Here is a 20,898-nt window from a genome sequence, read left to right as displayed (position 1 = left end):
CTCCCCCTCTCTCCCTCCCCTCCCCCTCCCCACTCTCTCCCTCCCCCTCTCTCCCTCCTCCATCCCCCTGCCCTTCCTCTCTCCCCCTCCCCTGTCTCCCCCTTCTCCCTCCTCCCTTTCCCCCTTCTCCCTCCCCTCCGCCCCCTCCCCTCCCTCCCTCCCCCTTCTCCCTCCTCTCTCTCCCTCCTCCTCCTCCCTCCCTTCTCTCTCCCTCCTCCATCCCCTGCCCTTCCTCTCCCCCTCCCCTCCCCTCTCTCCCCCTTCTCCCTCCTCTCTCTCCCCTTCCCCTCTCTCTCCCTCTCCTCCCCCTCCCGCCTATCTCTCTCTCCCCTTCTCCCCTCCCCCTTCCCTCCCCTCTCTCTCCCCTTCCCCTCCCCTCTCTCTCCCGCTCCCCTCTCCCCCTCTCTCTCCCTCCTCTCTCTCCCCCCTTCTCCCTCCTCTTTCTCCCCTCTCCCTCCCCTCTCCTTTCCCTCTCTCCCCTCTCCTTTCCTCTCCCCCTCTTTCCCCTCCCCTCCCCTTTCCCCACCCACCCCCCCCGGCCCCGCCCCGCGGCATCAGCGGTCACGTGGGCAGAGTCCAAGTTGCTTTCGGGCTGGGACTGGTTACAAACTTTTTTTTAGTTTTGTGAACTTTTATGTGCAAGTTGCTGCGGTCGCGTTTCGCCGGCGGGGCTGATGCCGAGTTGAAAAGTTTCTAGGGCGATCCAGACCTGATTTAAACGGAGCTTCTCGCCTTTAATTTATTTTAAAGAAGGTTGTGCATTGATTGAGCTGTGATTTTGCGGATGGAGTCGAGTCCGCAGCCCCACCAGCCCCAGCCCCAGCTCCAGCAACAACAAGCGGCGCCGCCACCACCACCGGCCGGGCACCAGGTCGTGCATGTCCGCGGCGACTCAGAGACCGACCTGGAGGCGCTCTTCAACGCGGTGATGAACCCCAAGAACGCCAGCGTGCCGCAGTCGGTGCCCATGCGGCTCCGCAAGCTGCCCGACTCCTTCTTCAAGCAGCCGGAGCCCAAGAGCCACTCCCGCCAGGCGAGCACGGACGGGGGCAACGCACCGCCGCTACAAGCGCAACATGTCCGGGCTCACTCCTCGCCCGCCTCCCTGCTCAGCGCCAACACCGCCTCCTCCTCCAGCCCTTCCACCCCCGGCTCGGCTGGAGCCCCCCTCGCACAGTCACCGGCCACTGCCCCCGGTGGTGACCCCACCTCTCACCTCCGCCAGTCTTCCTTTGAGTTTGCCGATGATGTGCCTCTGCCGCCCGGCTGGGAAATGGCCAAAACCCCCTCGGGGCAGAGATATTACCTGAAGTAAGTGGCTTGCAGGGGGATTTGTCTCTTCAAACACTTTTTTATTTCATACCCTACCTAATTTAGAAGCCCGTGTGAGCTCATTGCGTGAATGGCGCTGGTTAGCGTTTGTTTAACTTGCAGTTCTCTCAACAGTGTTGAGGATCGGATTACAGAGCTGAGAGGGTCCCCTGCCTCCCAGGGAACACGCTGCGAGTTCTGTAATACAGATTTGAACAGCTTTTCCAAAGAGTCCCACTCCCGTGAATTTGTTTTTATTTGGGTGGGAGGGGGATGGAGTGAAGTGAATTTCTTACCGAAATCTGTAACCTGATGGGATGGGGGAGGGGAGAGTAGAGGAGAGATGGTGGCAGGCAACACCAGAGTTAAAGGCAGAGCTAAAGACTTGTGGTGATTTGTTAAATGGTAAAGGAAGTCCCAGATGTGATTTATTACTTCTTTACGATCGAAATGGATCGCTGGTCCCTGAACTGCATTTTAAATAAAGAGCTAGTTTAATTTCGTTTATCACTAACTTTAGATTGAAAGTTTAGAGAAAGGCTGTAAAACTTGAGGACCATTTACATTTCAGATTTTCAGCATCTGCAGTTTTTTGGGGATGTACAAAGTTCACACAGGCGTGCTGCAGCTCTTGTGTTCTTTAGCAGAGGTGGGCAGTCCTTGACGAAGCGAACCCGATCCCAAAATGGCTCTATTCTGGTTATCCAGATGCCCCAAAATAGTTCTGGATCAGAAGTGTTGTTGTTTTGTTTGACAGCTGGAATTCCCTGATTTAAATATTTGGTTCGCTGAATTGTTCCCACAATCTGAATAGATTGACTTTTGACATTATTCGACGCATATCAAAATCATTTGTTCCAACCGAGGCCATTTAATGACGCTTCTTTTCCTATCTGGCTCTGAAACAGCTCAAATCTTGAATGAGGCATCGGATATGTTTCATTGCAACCAAACTCAGAAAAGCCAACTTCTATTCATTGTGGCTATTGCTGAATTAATTGGTTAAAGGAGGCTTGTTAGTAATTTTTTTAAATCTGATGGGGCTTCATACATCAAATGGCCGAGATGATAATACACTTAATGGATGCAATGTAGTCCCTCGGTTCAAAATGACTGGGGGTTCCCGGGTTTTCTTCAGTTTACGAACTGGCTCCAATTTGATGAGACTTGAAGGAGCCTGAGATCCAACAGCACACAGTTCCCCTCCCGCCTGGCCATTCAGCAAGCTTGATCCACTTCAGGGTGTCGGGTTACACCTGGAACAATAGCACTCTGTAGGAGGCTGAGATTGCCAAAGTCCACATGTCTGGCAGTAGTTATCTGCAAGGGTCCAGTGTTTGTTCCTTCGCAGACAGTTAGAGTCAATTATTGAAAGCGCGGCCAGGTTGACAAGGATGTTTCTTTAAGCAAAAGAGTAACGTGGGAAGTGTGGACAAAACCTGCTTGTAAAGTTTCTGAACTGTTTAACCTTCTCGCATCACGAGGGGGTGGGGACAGAGGGACCAGCAAAATCTCCGTTCAAGCCACGAAGAATATTTACATTTTCGATGGTCACGACAAGAGATTGTCGATTGTTATTAATCTAACCACTCACACTGATTTATCCTTTGGTTTGACGGATGTACAGTTATTTTAAGAAGTTTGAACACTTTGGTTGGGTGGGGGTGGGGGTCAATGTACTCTTTAATTTGCTTCCGAGTAAGTGACTGCAACTCCGCTCTCGTTGGTTGGCTGACAGTATCATAAATCATAGGCTGATCAAGCATGTTCAGATTTAACTACTCGGAACAACCATAATATTGTTCGACAATCATAAAGCCTTATTTATAACCATCTACGTACTGAATAAAGACCAGGTTTGAGTTATTGTATCACATTTCACCCTAACACTCGAGTGGCTGGCAACGTTGACTTGCTGTACTTTACATTTAAATCGAAGATAGACACAAAGTGCTGGAGTAACTCAGCGGGACAGGCAGCGTCTCTGGAGAGAAGGAATGAGTGACGGTTCGGGTCGAGACCCTTCTTCAGACTCTGAAGGTCTCGACCCGAAACGTCACCCATTCCTTCTCTCCTGAGACGCTACTTGCCCGCTGAGTTACTCCAGCGTTTTTCTGTCTATCTTCGTGTAAACCAGCATCTGCAGTTCCTTCCTGCACGTACTTTACCTTGACTTGCGAACGATGTGTGCAATAATTCGTCTTCCACTGATGGTTAGCTGTTGAAATAAACGCTAAATCATCTTGTGCTTGTCTTCAGGGCGCGGTCAATTGCTACTGGGATTGAGATATTTAAAATTCGTGTCACCGATTTCAGCTCAATCCTGAATCTTTTATAATCGCTTCCGACAGCTGAATAAGAGCCCTCGCTTAGTCACCACAGCAGGCGGCTCTATGCCGCTACCCTTGACTCAGTCACGAACGCTGCAGCCAATGTTTTCATCCATACCAGTGTGTGGGTTCTGCGGTTGGGTTCATCAGTGGTGCACGAATCACTTTACAGAAACCTGCTGGGACCCTTCAATTATATGAACTGGTTTCACGTGCTAACCCCCTTGTCGACGTGACCAGTGGAGTTTTTTTTTGCTGGAGGATGAACGATTATCAACAACATCCATCTACGGAGTAGTTTAGTTTAGAGACAGCGCGGAAACAGGACCATTGGGTCCTCGCCGACCAGCGATCCCCGCACATTAACACTGTCTTCCACCACACCGGGGACTCTTATACCCAGCCAATTAACCTACAAACTTGTACGTCATTGGAGTGTGGGAGGAAACCGAAGATCTCGGAGAAACCCACGGGGAGAACGTACAAACTCCGTACAGACAGCGCCCGCAGTCGGGATCGAACCCGGGTCCCTGGCGCAACTCTAGGCAGCAACTCTACCGCTGGCCTCTCGCTGGGAGTTTACGTGGCGGACGACACTCGCGTTGGACGATGGTTTCCTGCAGTCAGTGGTCAGACCCTTGGGTTCCAGGTGAGGAGTTCTGAGAACATGCGTCCAGCAGAAATTACCAAGTATCGCCAATCATGTTTGCCATCCATGTCCAAACGACATAAGGAAGCGTGTTTCAACCGCTGGTCATTTTAAACGTGGACAGTGCATGTCAATTTCTATGCAAGTGAGAGAAAGGCTCGCTTTTGGAAAGATTGGGATGTGTGTGACAAATTTAAACCATAGCCCAAATTTTAGTCTGAGGACGAGACAATGCGCATTAATCTTATGGTTTTAACGTTTTGTGTTGTGGAAACATACTATGTAGTAAGTAAAGTTTGAATCTGGTGTCACACTTCAGTTTAGTTTGGAGATATAGAGTGGAAACGGGCCTTTGACCCATGGAGTCCATCTGAACAATCTCGGTGATGATGTAATATGCATTATAGCGCAGTCCACACTCAAAACTGGGTTCTTAATTTACTCTCAATCTTGTCTTTTTAATGCACAATTTCTATTGAAGCATGCGCAACTGTACCAGATATTTTCTTACTAGGAAAAAAAACTGCAGATGGTGGTTAAAATCGAAGTAGAACACAAAATGCTGGAGTAAATCAGCAGGTCAGGCAGCATCTCTGAAGAGAAGAAGTGGGTGACGTTTTGGGTTGAGACCCTTCAGACTGATGTCTTCTTCAGACTGATGACCGATTTTCCCCTTTCGACTCCATTGATGGGTCCCCCCCTGACTCCATCCAAGGACAACACCTGTCCCTTTACCTCTCTCCTCGACTTCATCCAAATGCCCAAACAGTCTTTCCAGGTGAGGTAGAGGTTCACCTGCACATCCTCCAACCTCATCTATTGTATCCGCTGTTCCAGATGTCAACTTCTCTACATCGGCGAGACCAAGCACAGGCTTGGCGATCGTTTCGCTGAACAACTCCGCTCAGTCCGACTCAACCAACTTGATCTCCCGGTGGCTCAGCACTTCAACTCCCCCTCCCATTCCCAATCTGACTTTTCTGTCCTGGGCCTCCTCCATTGTCAGAATGAGGCCCAGTGCAAATTGGAGGGACAGCACCTCATATTTTTCTTGGGTAGTTTACACCCCAGCAGTATGAACATTGACTTCTCTAACTTCAGATAGTCCCTGCTTTCCCTCTCTATCCCCTCCCCCTTACCAGTTTTCCCACTAGTCTTCCTGTCTCCGACTGCATTCTATCTTTGTCCCGCCCCCTCCCCTGACATCAGTCTGAAGAAGGGTCTCGACCCAAAATGGCCCCATCCTTCTCTCCAGAGATGCTGCCTGACCCGCTGAGTTACTCCAGATATTTTCTGGATAGATTGGGGCCACATTCCCAAGCAAACACAGTAAATGAGAACAAGATTGGCTAGTGTTCAAACAGAATGAATTCAAAGAACCATAGTGCCTTTGGCCGCTGATTGTCAACAGTTTGTTCATCCTTGCAGGTATAGTAGGATCAAACATCCAGGAGCTGTGGACAAACAAATAAAGAGGAGGAAGCAAATGTAGGATTAATAATGGAAAATAAGTCCTTTCCCGAACCACCTTTGTGTAGCCAGCAATGGTCAATGATAAATTTGAGCATCGGCTTTTTGAAATTCACCAAAAAAAGACTGCAAAATAATGAAGCTAAACTGTGGAACTCATTGATTGTAATATTTAAAAAATATTATTTGACGATAAAAGCATGCTGCTGCGCACTGAGATTTAGGATGTCTGAAACAACTGTTTACATCGGTGAAAGGAATATTTGCATTACTATAATCTTGAATTTCTCCATTTTCATTGATTTTCTGTATTGTTGAATAAAATGCAAAGTGATTGGAATTCTCTCTGCAGAGTTGAAACCACTTTACACTGATGAATTTGGGGCATAAGCCCCAACATCCTTGGGCTTTGGAAATGTGCACAGCTTCCTGGAAAAGACAGCCAGGGAAAGTTTCCTGCATTGGGAAAATTTCAGTTTAGTTTATTGTCACGTGTACCAAGATACAGTGCCAATAGATCTGATTATTTTGATAATCTTCAGAAAAGTTTATAAAGGATTCCGAATGGTCTGCAGTTTCTAAAATTTTCACTGCTGGGTGACTACAGATAAATTAACTCCGCTCTCTGCATAAGAACTGTATTCCCCACAGCTGCAACCAACTTGAGCTTCAGGCATTCTGTACAACAGTAGCACTCAAATGCAAGTTTATAAAGTGTTTCATTAAGTTGACTCTTTCAATTGGTTTACTTGGTATGGTAACATTCAACTCCACAAAGACAAAAACAACCCAGTGCAGAATTATTAAAATTCAAAAATCTGACAGTCTGAAATGCAAAACAAAGCAATGAAAGTACTTGCTAGGTCAGGTACCATATGTGGAGAGAGACACAATTAACATTTCCGATCCTTTGCAGAGACTGACTCTCAAAACGGAAAGATCTATGACTTTGGATTAATGCAAAAGGAAGAATTTTTAAATAAAGTTTTTCACTTTGCGACAGGGAAAATGAGAATCAGATGTGAACGCTGAAGTGGTTGTGAGTGATGTGAAGAGTAATGAATAAAGGGCCCACAATGTAACTAACCTGGGTGCTGCATGGCATGAGAAAGTAGAGATATAAAACAGTAACAAGAAAAGTTCACTTTGATTTGTGACACTGTTAAGAATTGTATAAACAATTGAACAACAGAAGGGCAAATATATGTAGAACTATATTAACGCTCCAGAAGAAAGATATTTTGAATTTGCTTCTCAACTTTTCAAGAACTTTCATTTGAAGCTCTTCTCAGCTTTTAAAGTTTGCTTTTTAGGTGGAAGCACAGCAGCCAATAATTTAAACCTGCATAATCTAGGGTTTTTAATAACTGTTGAGGAATACATCTTGATCACAATATCGGGGGGAAATGTGCAAAGTCGCATCTTAGATCATGGTTTATTAGCATTACTGTGCAACAATGGTGAAAAAAAGCAGGAGAAATATTAGCACATTTAAGGTTGTGGAATTCGCTTTCAGGGTTAGTGTTTAAGACACAATCTGTAAACATTCAACAGAAATATTGCATGTGATGGAAGAACATGAGTGGCAGTAATTTGAGAACAAAGTGGGTGAATGTGATGAGAGCCTTTCTTGTCTGTATGATGCGCTCTGAGATGAACTGTCCATGGCAAAAGGGCCCTGTTGCTGTTGAAATCTCTTTCGTGTAACTAAGAAGTTAAAAATAATAAATACGTCATAGGTTGTGAGGTTGGTGGTTGGGAAGAAAACCAAAATTAGACCCCAAATTACAGGATAATGCAGTTCTATTTTACATTTACTTTTACCTGCTCTTTTGCACAATGTTTTTAAGGTATTTGTTGACGGGTAGCTGGAATCGTGAACAAGATAAACCATTATCGAGGTAACAACATTTTTACTTTTGGATAAAGAGGACTGGTATTCAAAGATTGACAGTTGTGTTAGAGCTGTTCAAGGTTTGGTAACACAGTATGTATTATTGCATTTAGTTCAGGACATTGGACATCTATGAAGACATTAGCTTTGACTGCAGCACCATTTCATTCGCTAAAATGGGTGATTTATGAGAAAAGGGTGATAAATAGATTGGTAGACCCCAGGATCAAGTAAAGAGGTGACCTCATAGCAAATTTGGGGGGGAGGACAAATCTTTTTTCTGTGATGGTTGAACCTAGAAGGGCTAATTGTTCTGATGACAAAATGAAAATTGATGCACAAACCGTCCCTACTTCTGTGGAGACACAAGAAACTGCAGATGCTGGAATCCTGAACAAATTACAAGTGCTGGAGGAACCCAACGGGTCAAGCGGCATCTAGGGAGGGATGAGACTGGCGTTGTTTCCAGTTGCCCCCCCCCCACTCCAGTGTAATGAAGGGTCCCAACCCAAAACACCGTCAATCCATTCCCTCCACCTGGCTGAATTCCTGCAGAATTTTGTTTACTCTCTATCTTTGTATTCAATTCTCCTTGTGATAAATTGTAACATTATTAACTTTCCTAACTATCATTTTGGTCCTGCATACCAGCTTTTTGTGAATCATGCAACAAGACACCCAGATTTGCATTTCAGAGTTCTGCAGTCAGTTTAGCTATTTTTTTAATCTTTCCTGCAAAACAAACAACTATTTCCCATTTTCCCATATTCTGTTTCATTTGGCTTCCTTATTTCCTCTTTGCAACTTCCTTTCCGACCCACCTACAATTGTATTATCAAATAAATTTAGCAACCATGCCAATACCTGTATCCAAGGTTGAAGCCCAGCATCCATCCCAATGGCATCTTGTCAACCTGAAAGGAACCAGTAATGCCTATTGATTCTACTGTTGGCCAGCCAGTATGTTGATTACTCCCCTATTGAGTCTTTATTGTCCATGATAAACTTTGATGTAGCATCTTATCAAATACTTCCTGGAAATCTAAGTGTGCATATTCACTGGCTCCCCTTTATCTGCAGCACATGTTATTCCTTCATCAACCTCTCAAATAAATTGGGCAAACATTACTTCCCTTTCACTAAAGCATGTTGACTTTACCTAATTAGCTTTGAGCTATTTCTTAAGTATCCTGCTTAAACACTGAATAGCTTCTAATATTTTCCGTAGGTCAGAGTAGGGTAACTAAGCTTCAGGAAGCCAGTGGGCTGCAGGTTTCATTGGTCGTGGTTGGCCTTGTTCTGGGCCACACGCGTCAGGTCCATTAGGTCTGAATGCCTGTCGATCCTGCTCAGTCGATCCTGGTGGATGGAAGGTTAGCAGCTCTGAAGGTAGATGTTTGAGATCATTGGTAATTCTGACAGTCGTGGAATTAGGATTTCAGGAATCGGATGATTGTAATGAGGAAGAATTTGGTCGGAGGTGGTGAATCTGTGGAATTCATTGTCACGGACACCTATGGAGGCCAAGTAAATTATAAAGAAGGATATTTTTGATAGATTCTTGATTAGGGGTGTCGGGGGTTATGGGGCGGAGGCAGGAAAATGGAATTGTGTGCGGGAAAGATAGACCAGCCATGATTGAATGGCAAAGTGGACTTGTTGGGCCAAATGGCCTAATTCTGCTAGGAGAATCTATGAAGTTATGAACTTCATAAGTTGTAACTTATGAAGTTCATAACAGCTGATCTATTTACATAATAGATGTAAATAAATCAGCTAGTGCCAGGATGCACAGAGTAGCCAGCCATGCTGCAACACCATCTCAAGGACTGAGGATCACAGTCATGGGAAATGTACTGGGGAGACTAGTTGCTCCAGCCTACAATGTATGTGGCGAGATAACTACTAGCACTTATTCTCAATGAATGAATAAGTTTATTGGCCAAGCACGTACACATGTAAGGAATGTGCCCTGGTGCTCCGCTCGCAAGTAACAACCCGAACATACAGTAAATAATTAAGAATAAAGCATAAAACATTAAAACATTACGAATGCAACATTGTGGTTTAAACATGCGAGTGAAATAAACCAGAGCAAAAAGAGACTACAGACTTTTGGTTATTGAGTTGAGCTACTACTCGCGGAAAAAAAGCTGTTTTTATGTCTGGCTGTGGCTGCTTTGACATTCGGGAGTCACCTTCCAGAAGGAAGTGCTTCAAAGAGTTTGTGGCCAGGGTGAGAGGGGTCAGAGATGATCTTGCTTGCTCGCTTCCTGGCCCTTGCAGTGTACAGTTCGTCAATGGGGGGGAAGGTTGCAGCCAACAACCTTCTTAGCTGATCGAACGATTCGTTGCATCCTCCAGATGTCGTGCTTGGTGGCTGAGCCAAACCAGACCATGATGGAGAAGGTGAGGTTCCAAGGCTCTGAATGTAAATCAGTGTTACATTCACAGTTGATGGAAGCATCTTCCCTCCCACACCTGGCTGATGGCATCACAAACAGCAACTTTGGATGGGATTTCCAGAGAAGTGCCAACTAGTCATAAGGTTGAAGTAGCTAACCTGCTGAGTGCATTTTTTAAAATTTGTAAACTTTCTAACTAAGCTGACCCAGTGTTTTTGTAGTCTTGCAAACTATTTTTTATTAAGTCTACCCAGTGCCCCACCTTCCCCACAACAAACATGCTTGTGTATCCTAGGGTGAGAAATACTAATGCAGTGAAATTTATGAAAAGCTAAATTGGTAATGTCATGTTGGATACTCAGTGAAGTGCCCCAGAATTTTTAGCAATAGCAAAACCATAGTCTATTGACATCGCACTGCAAATTTTCTCTAAAATAAACCTTTGAGTATCTGCTACAGTAGATACGTATGGAAAAACAGATGTTGTGTTTTAATGATAATCCAGTTTCACAGACTATTATTGTGGTCTTTGCTGATGTAATCAATACACACCTATGATTTAGTATAAACCTCCACCTCTTGTTGTTTTTAGAGAACATAGAGAATGTTAGCTGAGTTGTTGATTTGTTTGTTTGGGCATAATTACCAGTGAACAAACACTCCAGTCTTAACAAAAATATTATAACCAAATACTGTTCCATAATGTCTAACATTTTCTGCTTTTCCTATGCGTTCTCTGCACTATTTATTGCAGTTGGTAATATTTATAAAGTTAAACTTAAAATTTGATGCTTTATTTTTCCTTAGTTTGTGTTTTTGGAATTCTCGAATCCACCATTCACACCATTTGACTTCATCGCAGTTGAACACTACAGCACAGCATGTCAGCAAAGGAGATGTCCACACCATAGAGACGACTTAATAGCCTCAGTATTTTAGGGCAACTTTCTTCAAGGTCCATGCTGTCTGGCTTGTTCTTTTTGAGGAGTCATTATGTCTGAGAGGAAGAGAAGGACACAATAAAAGCATAATTTATTTGCTTATTATTCGATGAATAAAAGGTCAGAAAACGTCTGTGTTAATGCGTATGCATGCGGTTCCCTTCCCATAATGCAGTTCCACAGATGTTGGTTTCTTAGTTCATTTGGCAAGTTGACCAAATTGCCATTATTCATGTGATTCTTCAACAATTAGCAAAACAATTAACAAAAAGAACATAAAAATTTGGGGGAATCACAGTGGCGCAGCGGTAAAGTTGCTGCCTGATTTCTTCAATTGATTCCATAAGAGTTTATGTTGCACATGTACATTTCCTGCTGTTACTTGGCATTCTTATCATTTGGGTATTTGTAACTTCCCTTTAATTGAAAAAGTACCGTTAGAAGTGTTTCCACTACAATATGATAACAGGTTCCAAAATCTAACCACTCGCTGTATATTAATCTCTCCTGAATTCCCTTTATTTGGCGTCTTTAATATCTGATTCCGAGCAATGGCAAGATCAAAGAGCATCTCCAAATCTATTCTAATCAATACTTCTGTCATCTTGAAAATACCATTACAGGCTTGTCCCTCAGTCTTAAATGTTTGAGGCAATTCACGGCCGGAGATACACATCTTCAGAGGAGAGAGAAACAGAACTAGCATTTCAGCTTAATGGCCTTTTGTCAAAATTGGAAAAGTGAGAACACAAGCAGGTGTTACGTTGCAGAGATCAGAGGGGTCGAGAGAACTAAGGGAGTGCCTCCAACATGGTGAAGAATTAAGATGAGTCAGAGATGTTGTTGGTGCCCTCTAATACCGTGATGATTATTTGTTGATCATAACTGATCACTCTGGAAGAGTGTAAATAGAGAGAGGTGAATGAGGGCAGTCGGGGGAGAAATAATAGTGCGTGAACCATGAGATGCATAACAGCAGTTGCTCGATATCTGAAATAAAACAGTGGTGGAAATAAATACGTAGCATATCACAATACCTATGGAGAGAGAGAGAAAGCTTGGTTGATGTTGCATGTGAATAGCCTTGGGCCAGAATCAGTCAATTTTGACACAAACTAAAAGACTAATAATTTGAAATTGTTGAAGTCTGTATCGAGTGTTGCAGCGAACCTAAGCAAATGAAGTGCTGATATTTTACTTCCAAAGCTTTAATTCTGTAATTAAATAGAGACTAATCTCAAGATTATTTAATGTTCCTTTGGATTTGACTACATGCATCGCTCTCCATCTTCCTCCAGTTGTATTCATTGTTTCAATTACCCTGTATATACCCTGGATATTTACTAAGTCAGTAGAATTAGCAGTGATTGAATTTTCCTTTTGTAGGATTGGGCACAAAGTTTAGTTGAGGATGGCAGGGTAAAGGGGAGAATGGGTTAATTTTAGGTGAATTAAGTGAAATAGTTTTCTTCCAGTAATCCAGTAAATGGGGGAAAATCAAATGTCTATTTGCACCTAACTTTGGAACTTAGGTTTTCATCCTTTAATTTTCTTGCATTTGGATCTTAATTGATTATTATCCAAGGCTAATGGGGAATAATGACACCTCTTGTTTCAGAAAGAGACATTTCTATTTTCTACCTTCTAGGTTTCTACTTGTCAGATTTCTGTGCATTGAAGAATTATTTTTGATGGTGCTAGGTCTGAGATAAATACAATTTTTTCAGCCTGTGCATTCAGAATGGTCAAAACCATTAAGAGCCTTGAGTCTTCCGATCCACCCTATTTCCTTTAATGGAGAAATCAATGATCAGATGCCTGAGTTTGAATTAATTAGGTGAAGGATGATGGTGAAATTTTCCACCAAAGGCTGGAGTTGTAGGATGCTCTTTCCAAATAGTAAGAATGAAAACCATTAGTGTATCCTAAAAACCAGCTTCAGTGTTTTAGTGCCATGTCCCATGAGACTAGACAAGACTAGACGAAAGGTTAAAAAATAAGATATTTTTAATTGATGGTTGGCAGAATGGCCTTCTGCATCACAAATATCAATGGTTCTAAATTCCTGTTGTTCTTGCATAAGCAATCTGTGTCCAGGGAAAACTGCATATCCTTTTGGTGTTGTAGTTTAGGATATAACTGTGCTTTTCTCCTCAAAGGAAAGGCACTCTTCACAGATCAGTAATACCGAAAATGGTCAGCAATTAATGATTTGAAAAAAACCAAAAAACGTTCTTTGTTTATAAAGCAGTTTGACCGTTTAGTTTTACCAATATGAATTTTAGCAATGGTGTAGAAACACTGACACTGGAATTTTTTACTTAATTATTGTATTATCTCAATGGACATGTTACCGTAGTTCTTGCAGTAATGTGCAACAATGGCGTAGTACTCTGAATCATGGAAAATCTGGGCTGGAGGGAGACCTGCAAACCCAAACCCATTGTGCTAATTGGAAGAAAGGCATCTGTTCCAATGCCAACCAGCAGCACCTACAATACAATACAATACAATATATCTTTATTGTCATTGTACAGGGGTACAACGAGATTGGGAATGCGCCTCCCATATGATGCAATAAATTAATTAATTTAAATTTAAACAACCCAATGAAACAAATTAGAACAGTTTTAAAACAAGATAGTGCAAGTAGATCTGTGCCGGTTCACTGTGCGATGTGACCATCCGGCTCAGCAGGACCGGTTCATAGCAGCTATGGCCCTGGGGATGAAGCTGTTCCTAAGTCTGGAGGTGCGGGCGTAGAAAGCCTTGTATCGTCTGCCCGATGGTAGAAGTTCGAACAGACTGTTGCAGGGGTGTGAAGAGTCTTTGTGGATGCTGGTGGCTTTTCTGAGGCACCGTGTGTTGTAGATGTCCTCCAAGGCTGGGAGCTGTGTTCCGATAGTCCTCTGAGCTCTATGGACTACCCGCTGAAGAGCTCTCCACTGCTCATACAAAGGTTAATGCTTATGCACGTACCATTTTTAGGATTCCATACTGTGGCTGCTCTTTGGGTAAAACCTTTTTCTCATCACTCTCATTGTTTTAGCAATTATTCCTAATCCATGCCCCTGGGATATGTCCTTCCTATATATTCTGTCATGGTCATTCATAATCTAATACTTGGATAGAAAATCCTTCAAGGTAAACATTTTTATGAAAATTGCTGCTTTTTAAAAATCTATTGGAGTTTAATACAAATTAATATTCTATCCCTTCAGCATCCCTATTCCGTTTTGGCCGGGATTAATTCTCGTAGCTTTCCACCCATTGGTTGAATATTTGTAGTTTATTTTTGGTCCATCTGCTCAGAATCCTTTTATTCTGCAATTGCAACGTGCATTTCCCTCCATGGGTTCTTGGCACCTTGATTCGAAAAAAGTATCATTGTGATGTGTTAGCAACTATCCAATTTGTTTCCTCTTCTGACTTGTATTTTATTTTTCTAGCTAGGCAGGTCAAATCTGATTGCTGCCTCGTAATTAGATTTGTTCTAATGTGGCTTCACTTGTTTTCCAAGTTGTATTTTTACAGAAGATCTAGCAATAAAAGAGGGGCAGAGGAATTTACAGGCATGTGAATTTCCCACGTTTTTAAAATCCATTTCCCGCGCTTTTTGCATGAATTCCGCGTTTTTCACTGCCAAATAAACAGAGAAATCGGATCGAAAAAAACCCCCGATGTATAGACTGGTAATGAACACTAGTGTTCCACTAGAGGTCGCTAGGGGTTCCGCGAACCCCCCCCCCCCCCCCCCCGCCCTGGAAGTCTCCCCGAAAAGGTGGCACCTAGGCTGGGCAAGGCAGCCAATCTCGACCTCATCGGGACTTCCATGGCCGATCAGTGGGTTGAATTTGCAACCTGCGGCCGGGGCTCTGGAACTACAGCCCAGCTGGAGCCAGCACATCTATCCCCATTGCTGACATCCTTGGCCGGCTGGATAAACCAGCAAAGCTCTGGAACCAAGAGTGCCAGAAAATCAGTGGTGGAACTGTAATGAGTAAATATTAAACTTAAGTGCAAGATTATATAACTAAATTAATTAAGACGGGGTTAAAACATAAAACACAGCAGAAAAGCCAATTACCACCCTTTAGGATGATTATCAATTAATGTGTGAATTTACTTCAAAATGTTATTAGTATACAGTGACGTATTCACATTATTTTGTAATGTCTGTTTTTACTTTGAAATGTACTAAAAGAGGCTTGAAATTGGTAATTTTGTGTGTTAAATTTTCAATTTTTCGACCCCGGTTGTACGCCTCGCGCAAGTGCTCTTTTCCTCTTTTTTTTTTACCTCACTCACATGCCTGAATTTAGGAGGGGCATTCTAGACACAATGCATAGAAGGCTGGAGGTACTCCTGCTACGTGGAACAAAGCAACTTGTAGGTACATGAACTAAGTGGCAAAGGTGAGTGGGGAGGCATTATTATAGGGGTGTAGGTGATTACAAGAGGCCGTGGGAATGCAATGGTGCAGAGGTTGGTAGCAAAGAATTAGTGGTTCGTGGAGGCCCTCAACGATAACTTTCATTTGCCCAATGTTTAGAGAGAGGAAATTGAAGTTTCGGTGGTGAATGATAGGAGAGGTACAAATGGAACCAAAATGAGGGGGAAAAACATGCTGATTGAGGGAGATAATTTTGTCAGCCGTTTTGAAGGTTATGCAGAAATTGAGTAAAGAAAATGGACCAGTGTTTATTATGTGTCAGATTAATTATATTATACATGTCAGCCAATTTATTGTCATATACTCGAGGCTGCACTGAAATTCTTGTTCACATAAAGCTCATAGAGTAAACAGTATTTATGCAGTAACGATAAATAGGGAAGAGTAGAATGGTGCCAAGATTATAATGCAAAGCCTGAGTCATGCAAAAAAACCCTAAAGTTTAATAAGAGTAACTGAATTGGTCAGTGTTAAGAATAAGAGTATATAGGAGTCTGATGGTAGTGGGGGTAGTAGTAGCCGGTCAAAATGTCTATAAGCTGGTTGCAGGTGGAGGCCAAGGAATGTTCCAGAAGTTTGGGATGACCTTACTCAGTATTATGGTGCTGAAACGTTGAGCTGAAATTAATGAATACCATCCTTCAAAGCATGGTCAATGTTGGAATTACAGGGTGGTAGTCATTGAAGCATGGCACTTTTATTTTCGGGACTGTGGAGTGATTAGAAAAACCTCATCCAAGTTGAAGCAAGTATAGATGTGGATTTTGTGTGAACTGGTAAATGCTAATGAACAAACTTTGGAGTGTGAAAGGAGGATGGGTCAGTCATTTGCAAGGGATGAGTTCAGAGATCGCTTATATTTGAGCCAAACGCAGAGCCAGAACACACATTGCTCTGTGTTTAGGCACCTTGATTAAATTGGTAAATGTCCTCCACTTGCAGTCTTGGGAGGTTTTAATTCTGTCCTGTTCCACATTAGGCACTGTTCTGTGGACTGCCACTCAAGTGTTCTTTGTATCATTTCTGGATATATTAGGCAATGGAAAATAAATTGTGGCTGTAATAAAGTACAACAGAAACTTGGAACTCTCATCAATTATACTTAAAATGAAGTGTTGAAATTAACTGTCAGATAAGACAACAAACTCTTCTTGATCTGATGTTTGAATTGAATTTGAAGCAGTAATAAGAACAAACCTCCAATTGTCTTTTAAGTCCTGTAATACTTACATTTTATTAATAGTGGTCTTGTGGAAAATATGATCGGTCGCAAGCTGCAGAGGAAACATGGTCTCAAAGGACTGACATTAACCCTCCTAGTGCCCATGAATTTCAATAATTTCCATTGTTGATGGGATTGTCCGTCCTTTTTCATTTCCTGACTTTGTGTAGCTAGGGTCGCAGTAACAATAATTAAAACCGTGAACTTAAAATCCATATGTAATTATGTTGGAGATGTATTTTTCTTTAGCTTGACAATGTTTCCTTTAAACTGGTCATGCTAAAATAAAATGATGTGGTTCAATGAAGGATATAATTTATATTCGTTTTACATTAACCCAATGTTCTGTTTCTGGAGTGCTGCAAAAGCCATATGTGGTAGAGTTGATACCATTTTCACAAGGCTTTTCTGAGTTTGACTTCACTAGTGCTGTGCTTTGTGTGTGGTGTGTTTTGAAAATTATTTGCTAGGACTTGATCCCGTGCTGTGCCTTATGGTTCTTTATTTTTTTAGGAGCACCCCTGACTACATTGACCTGTAACACATCTTTCTTTCACACTGTTTATAAGCAACAATCGGCTCAAGAAAAATGTCTGTGCAAGTATGGTCAAAAAGCAAAATAAACTGCACATAATCAGTTTACTTCAAATACTGACCAAAACCAAAAAATCTTGTTTCTGAAATTTGAATGATGGTGACTTGATGGTTGAGTGGGTTACTGATGTCCTTGAAAATGTTAGTACAGCTTCCTAATCTCAAGCAGTCAGTTTAATTAATAACTGAATGCAAAGAAATATTTAACTACTGTAACAGCCTGGAATGAAGCTGATTTGGATTCTCATTAATCTTAATTTAGTAACCTCGGTTAGATACTAAATTATTTACTGACTTGTATGTGATTGCTGTGTTATGTTCATAAAATTTAAAAAAATGCATGAGGAGGGCAAGTGTGTGAAACTGTGAGCTGTGAAACTGTGTAGGCATGCTTACTGTTTTGGTCTGATTTTTCACTGCGAATGCCTAAATTACTTGGACATGTTTTCAGGTCATATGTTTCTATCATTTGAGGTATTGTTTAAAAAAAATGATTCCCCCCCCCCCAACACCCCACAATTCAACCAAATGACAGTAATTCCTCCCTCTGTTCCGCTACCATGATCTCTGTGACCATTCCACACCACCACCCCTTTTTTTACCCAGTCATCATGGCTCATGAATGAATGAATACTTTATTGTCACATGTGAAATTCTTTGCTTGCATACCCAAGGTATGCAAATAGTCACAACGTAAAGGGTGCCGACAAAGACCCGTGACAGGTCTTCCTTTGTTCCCCTCCCCTCAAACCCCCCCCCCCTTCAGGCAATGGTTTCATGAGACCTCATGGCTCATGGAAAATATGTTTTAGCCTCAGAAGGTCAGAAACCATTTAATTTAATTCTTGGACCATTATTATTCTCACCTTTTTATTTCTCTTCACATGATCCTTGTTGCAAGCACAATTTTATGCACCAGAATTCTGTCATCTATTTGTACCATTCACAAGACTCTTTAATTGAGTACAGCAAGCTAATGTATTCTTGGGTGTCCAAGATAGTGAAGTATAAATTAATGAATTGTTGGAATCGCAGTTCAGGAGAGTCCTAGATGTTGTAAGACCATTCTTGTACAGAAAAAATATTTAATTTTGGCATTAAAATCATACATTCTCTGTATGTCTTGGCAGCAGAGAAAATGGGTAAGGGCAGTGGGTGGCTTTGTAACACATCACAAACAGCTTACTATCCCACACTGCCACATTATTTCACTCCATTGGAGAAAATCCTTTTTGTCAATTTTCTCTGCGCACTTGTTTCTTTCTCGGTCTGATCATGGGCCCTGGCCTTGAAATGTTTACTGCTTTTCTTCCAGAGATGCTGCCTGGCCTGTGTTTTCCCAGCACGTATTTTATTTTTATTTATCAGTAACTGTAGTTTCATCGTGAGGATTAGCTGTACTGAAACTCGGTCTCATTAGGTGATAAAACTATTCAATTACCTCTTGCTATTAAAGTCTAGTGAACATGTGAAATTGGAGGCAGGAGTAGGGCATTGGTCCCTACGTGCATGCCCTACATGTAAGTGTTCACCTTTTATGTCTGCCATTTTTCTGCACTTAACTGTCCTTATCCAGATGACCCTTCAAGAACTTGCATGGCCCAGATGTGTATGCCAACTGAGCTGCATCTCAGTTTAGTTCAGTTTAGTTTATTGTCACGTGTACCGAGGTACAGTGAAAAGCTTTTGTGGCAGGCTAACCAGTCAATGGAAAGATATTACATGATTACAATCGCGCCATTCGCAGTGTACAGATACATGATAAGGGGAAAAGCGTTTAGTGCAAGATAAAGCCAGTAAAGTCTGATCAAAGGTAGTTCCAAAGATATCTCTGCAGGAGATATCCTATGAGCTGTTGGTAGGCTTTGTGATGCAATCCTGAAGCTTTGCTCCAGAACACATGGAAAACATTTGGCATGAGGCAGGGCTGGGGCAGGAGTCATGTCTCTACCAAGATTACTTGCATTTTGCAATAGTTTCTTTAACATCTTTGATATTTAGAGCCATTCAAAAATTAATGTTACTGTAAATAATTAATAGACAATTTAAATCTTATGAAAATGCAGCAGCACGAAATAAATAGAAGCATTAAATTGAAATAAGTTGACTATCTTTCCCCTCCTAATTGCCAAACCGATAATCCACATTGAACTGATTGGGGTCCCAATCCTCCAGGGTAATGCTAGGAAATCTCAGCACAGATTTCCTTTGCTGCCAGACTTTACATGTAATCCAGCAAAGGATACGCCTGTCATTCAGCATGCTACAGATGTGTAACGGGCCCATGCAAGTCCAGAATTTGATCACCTGGGCATGGCTGAATGCCAGAGGTTTCCTTGCAAACCATCGGCCCAAGCCTGTGCAATTTGGTTTAGTATTTATTTTAATTTGTGTGAGGTTTATTGGGAGATTCATGCTTGGCTCATGCATTCGGGGACCAGGGGAAATTGTTTCAAACCACATGCACAGATTGAGGCATTGACAGGAAGATGCAACTTTCTGTCGTTTGTGGATCAGGCACTGCAGGATGGTGCTGTTGACTGGCAGATAATTCAAGTTGGATGGAGGAGATAGGCAGCAAAGTTGTGAAGCTGTTCTCCTGAGATACAATGCACATAGTAACATTGCATGATGGAGGTGGAAGAGGATTATGGAATGGAGTTTATTGCTCCCCCGAAGAGAAGTACATTTAAGGGAATTTTATTGAGAGAATTTCAGGATAGTATCCATGTTAATACTGCTGCATGTTGGTCTATTGTATGCTTGGATACGTAACTTTCAATTGATTCCAAGCAAAATGTTTTGAACACTACGGAGGAGGGAAACTTTTGGGTTGTCAATAGAACGGATGGCTCCAGTTACCTATCAATTATGGGCCTGAGCCTTATACCTGCGGTTGTGGGTATTGATTGCACGGAGGTACCAGTTTTTGAAAAATCATGTGTTTGAGAGAATCAAGGCATTAATCTGTGAAAAGACTGAACAGCCATTCCTGCTTTGTCAGTACTGGTTCTATTCAAACTGACCATTGGTCAGGTGGGTTTGAGAGGAGACAAATAATCTAGGGCAGGTGGACTCTGCCAGAGTCATTGGGCACAGTTTAGCATACAATAGACAAAGCAACTGTGGCTTTGTGGCTACTGTTTTACTCTGAGAAGAAGAGATAAAACCTGGGATGCCTCCTTCTACATTCGTAGATGTGGTTATCAAGGTATGTGTTAGGGGGCGTTCCATCAGCATTGTAGATAAAATTTGATAATTTGACGTCTGATATTGAGACAACGGATACAGATGCTGTCTGGAATGATGCAATAATTCCACTAACCTTTTTTTCTAGAATGCATTTAACTCGTAAGGGAAGACCGTGGTATTGTCAGTGACCCTGCGTGACTTCACTTTGTAGCCCGTAATAGCTCACAAGCCTTGCTCTAATTGAGGGGATCTGTGTGGTAATCCCAGGGCACTAGCTTGGTCTGGAATCCTCTGGCATCCTTGATGGCTTTGCTAGGTTGTAAATAGATTTGGGTACTGCTTGGGATCGTTTGACTGGAATGCTGCAGGCTTGTGATCTCTTACTGAGAATGGATCTTGCGATTCATCCATGGTTTCCAGCCGGGGAACACTCCTAT

At 42.4% G+C, this 20,898-nt stretch overlaps 1 protein-coding gene across 2 annotated transcripts in view; it reads left to right on the top strand.

Moving 5' to 3' along the window:
• Positions 1-635: 635 nt before the first annotated feature.
• Positions 636-20,898, top strand: part of yap1 (Yes1 associated transcriptional regulator) — an 87,343-nt gene continuing 67,080 nt past the window's right edge. For both annotated transcript variants that reach the window (XM_078402797.1, XM_078402796.1), the window contains exon 1: positions 636-1,311. In XM_078402797.1, the coding sequence (XP_078258923.1) occupies positions 785-1,311 (527 nt within the window). In that variant the 5' untranslated portion in view covers positions 636-784. The remainder of the gene's footprint in view (positions 1,312-20,898) is intronic.

The sequence above is a fragment of the Rhinoraja longicauda genome, chromosome 7 (assembly GCF_053455715.1).
Source record: "Rhinoraja longicauda isolate Sanriku21f chromosome 7, sRhiLon1.1, whole genome shotgun sequence".
Classification (NCBI taxonomy): Eukaryota; Metazoa; Chordata; class Chondrichthyes; order Rajiformes; family Arhynchobatidae; genus Rhinoraja; species Rhinoraja longicauda.
The sequence above is the reverse complement of the archived record's forward strand: the minus strand, read 5'-3'. Positions and strand labels throughout refer to the sequence as shown.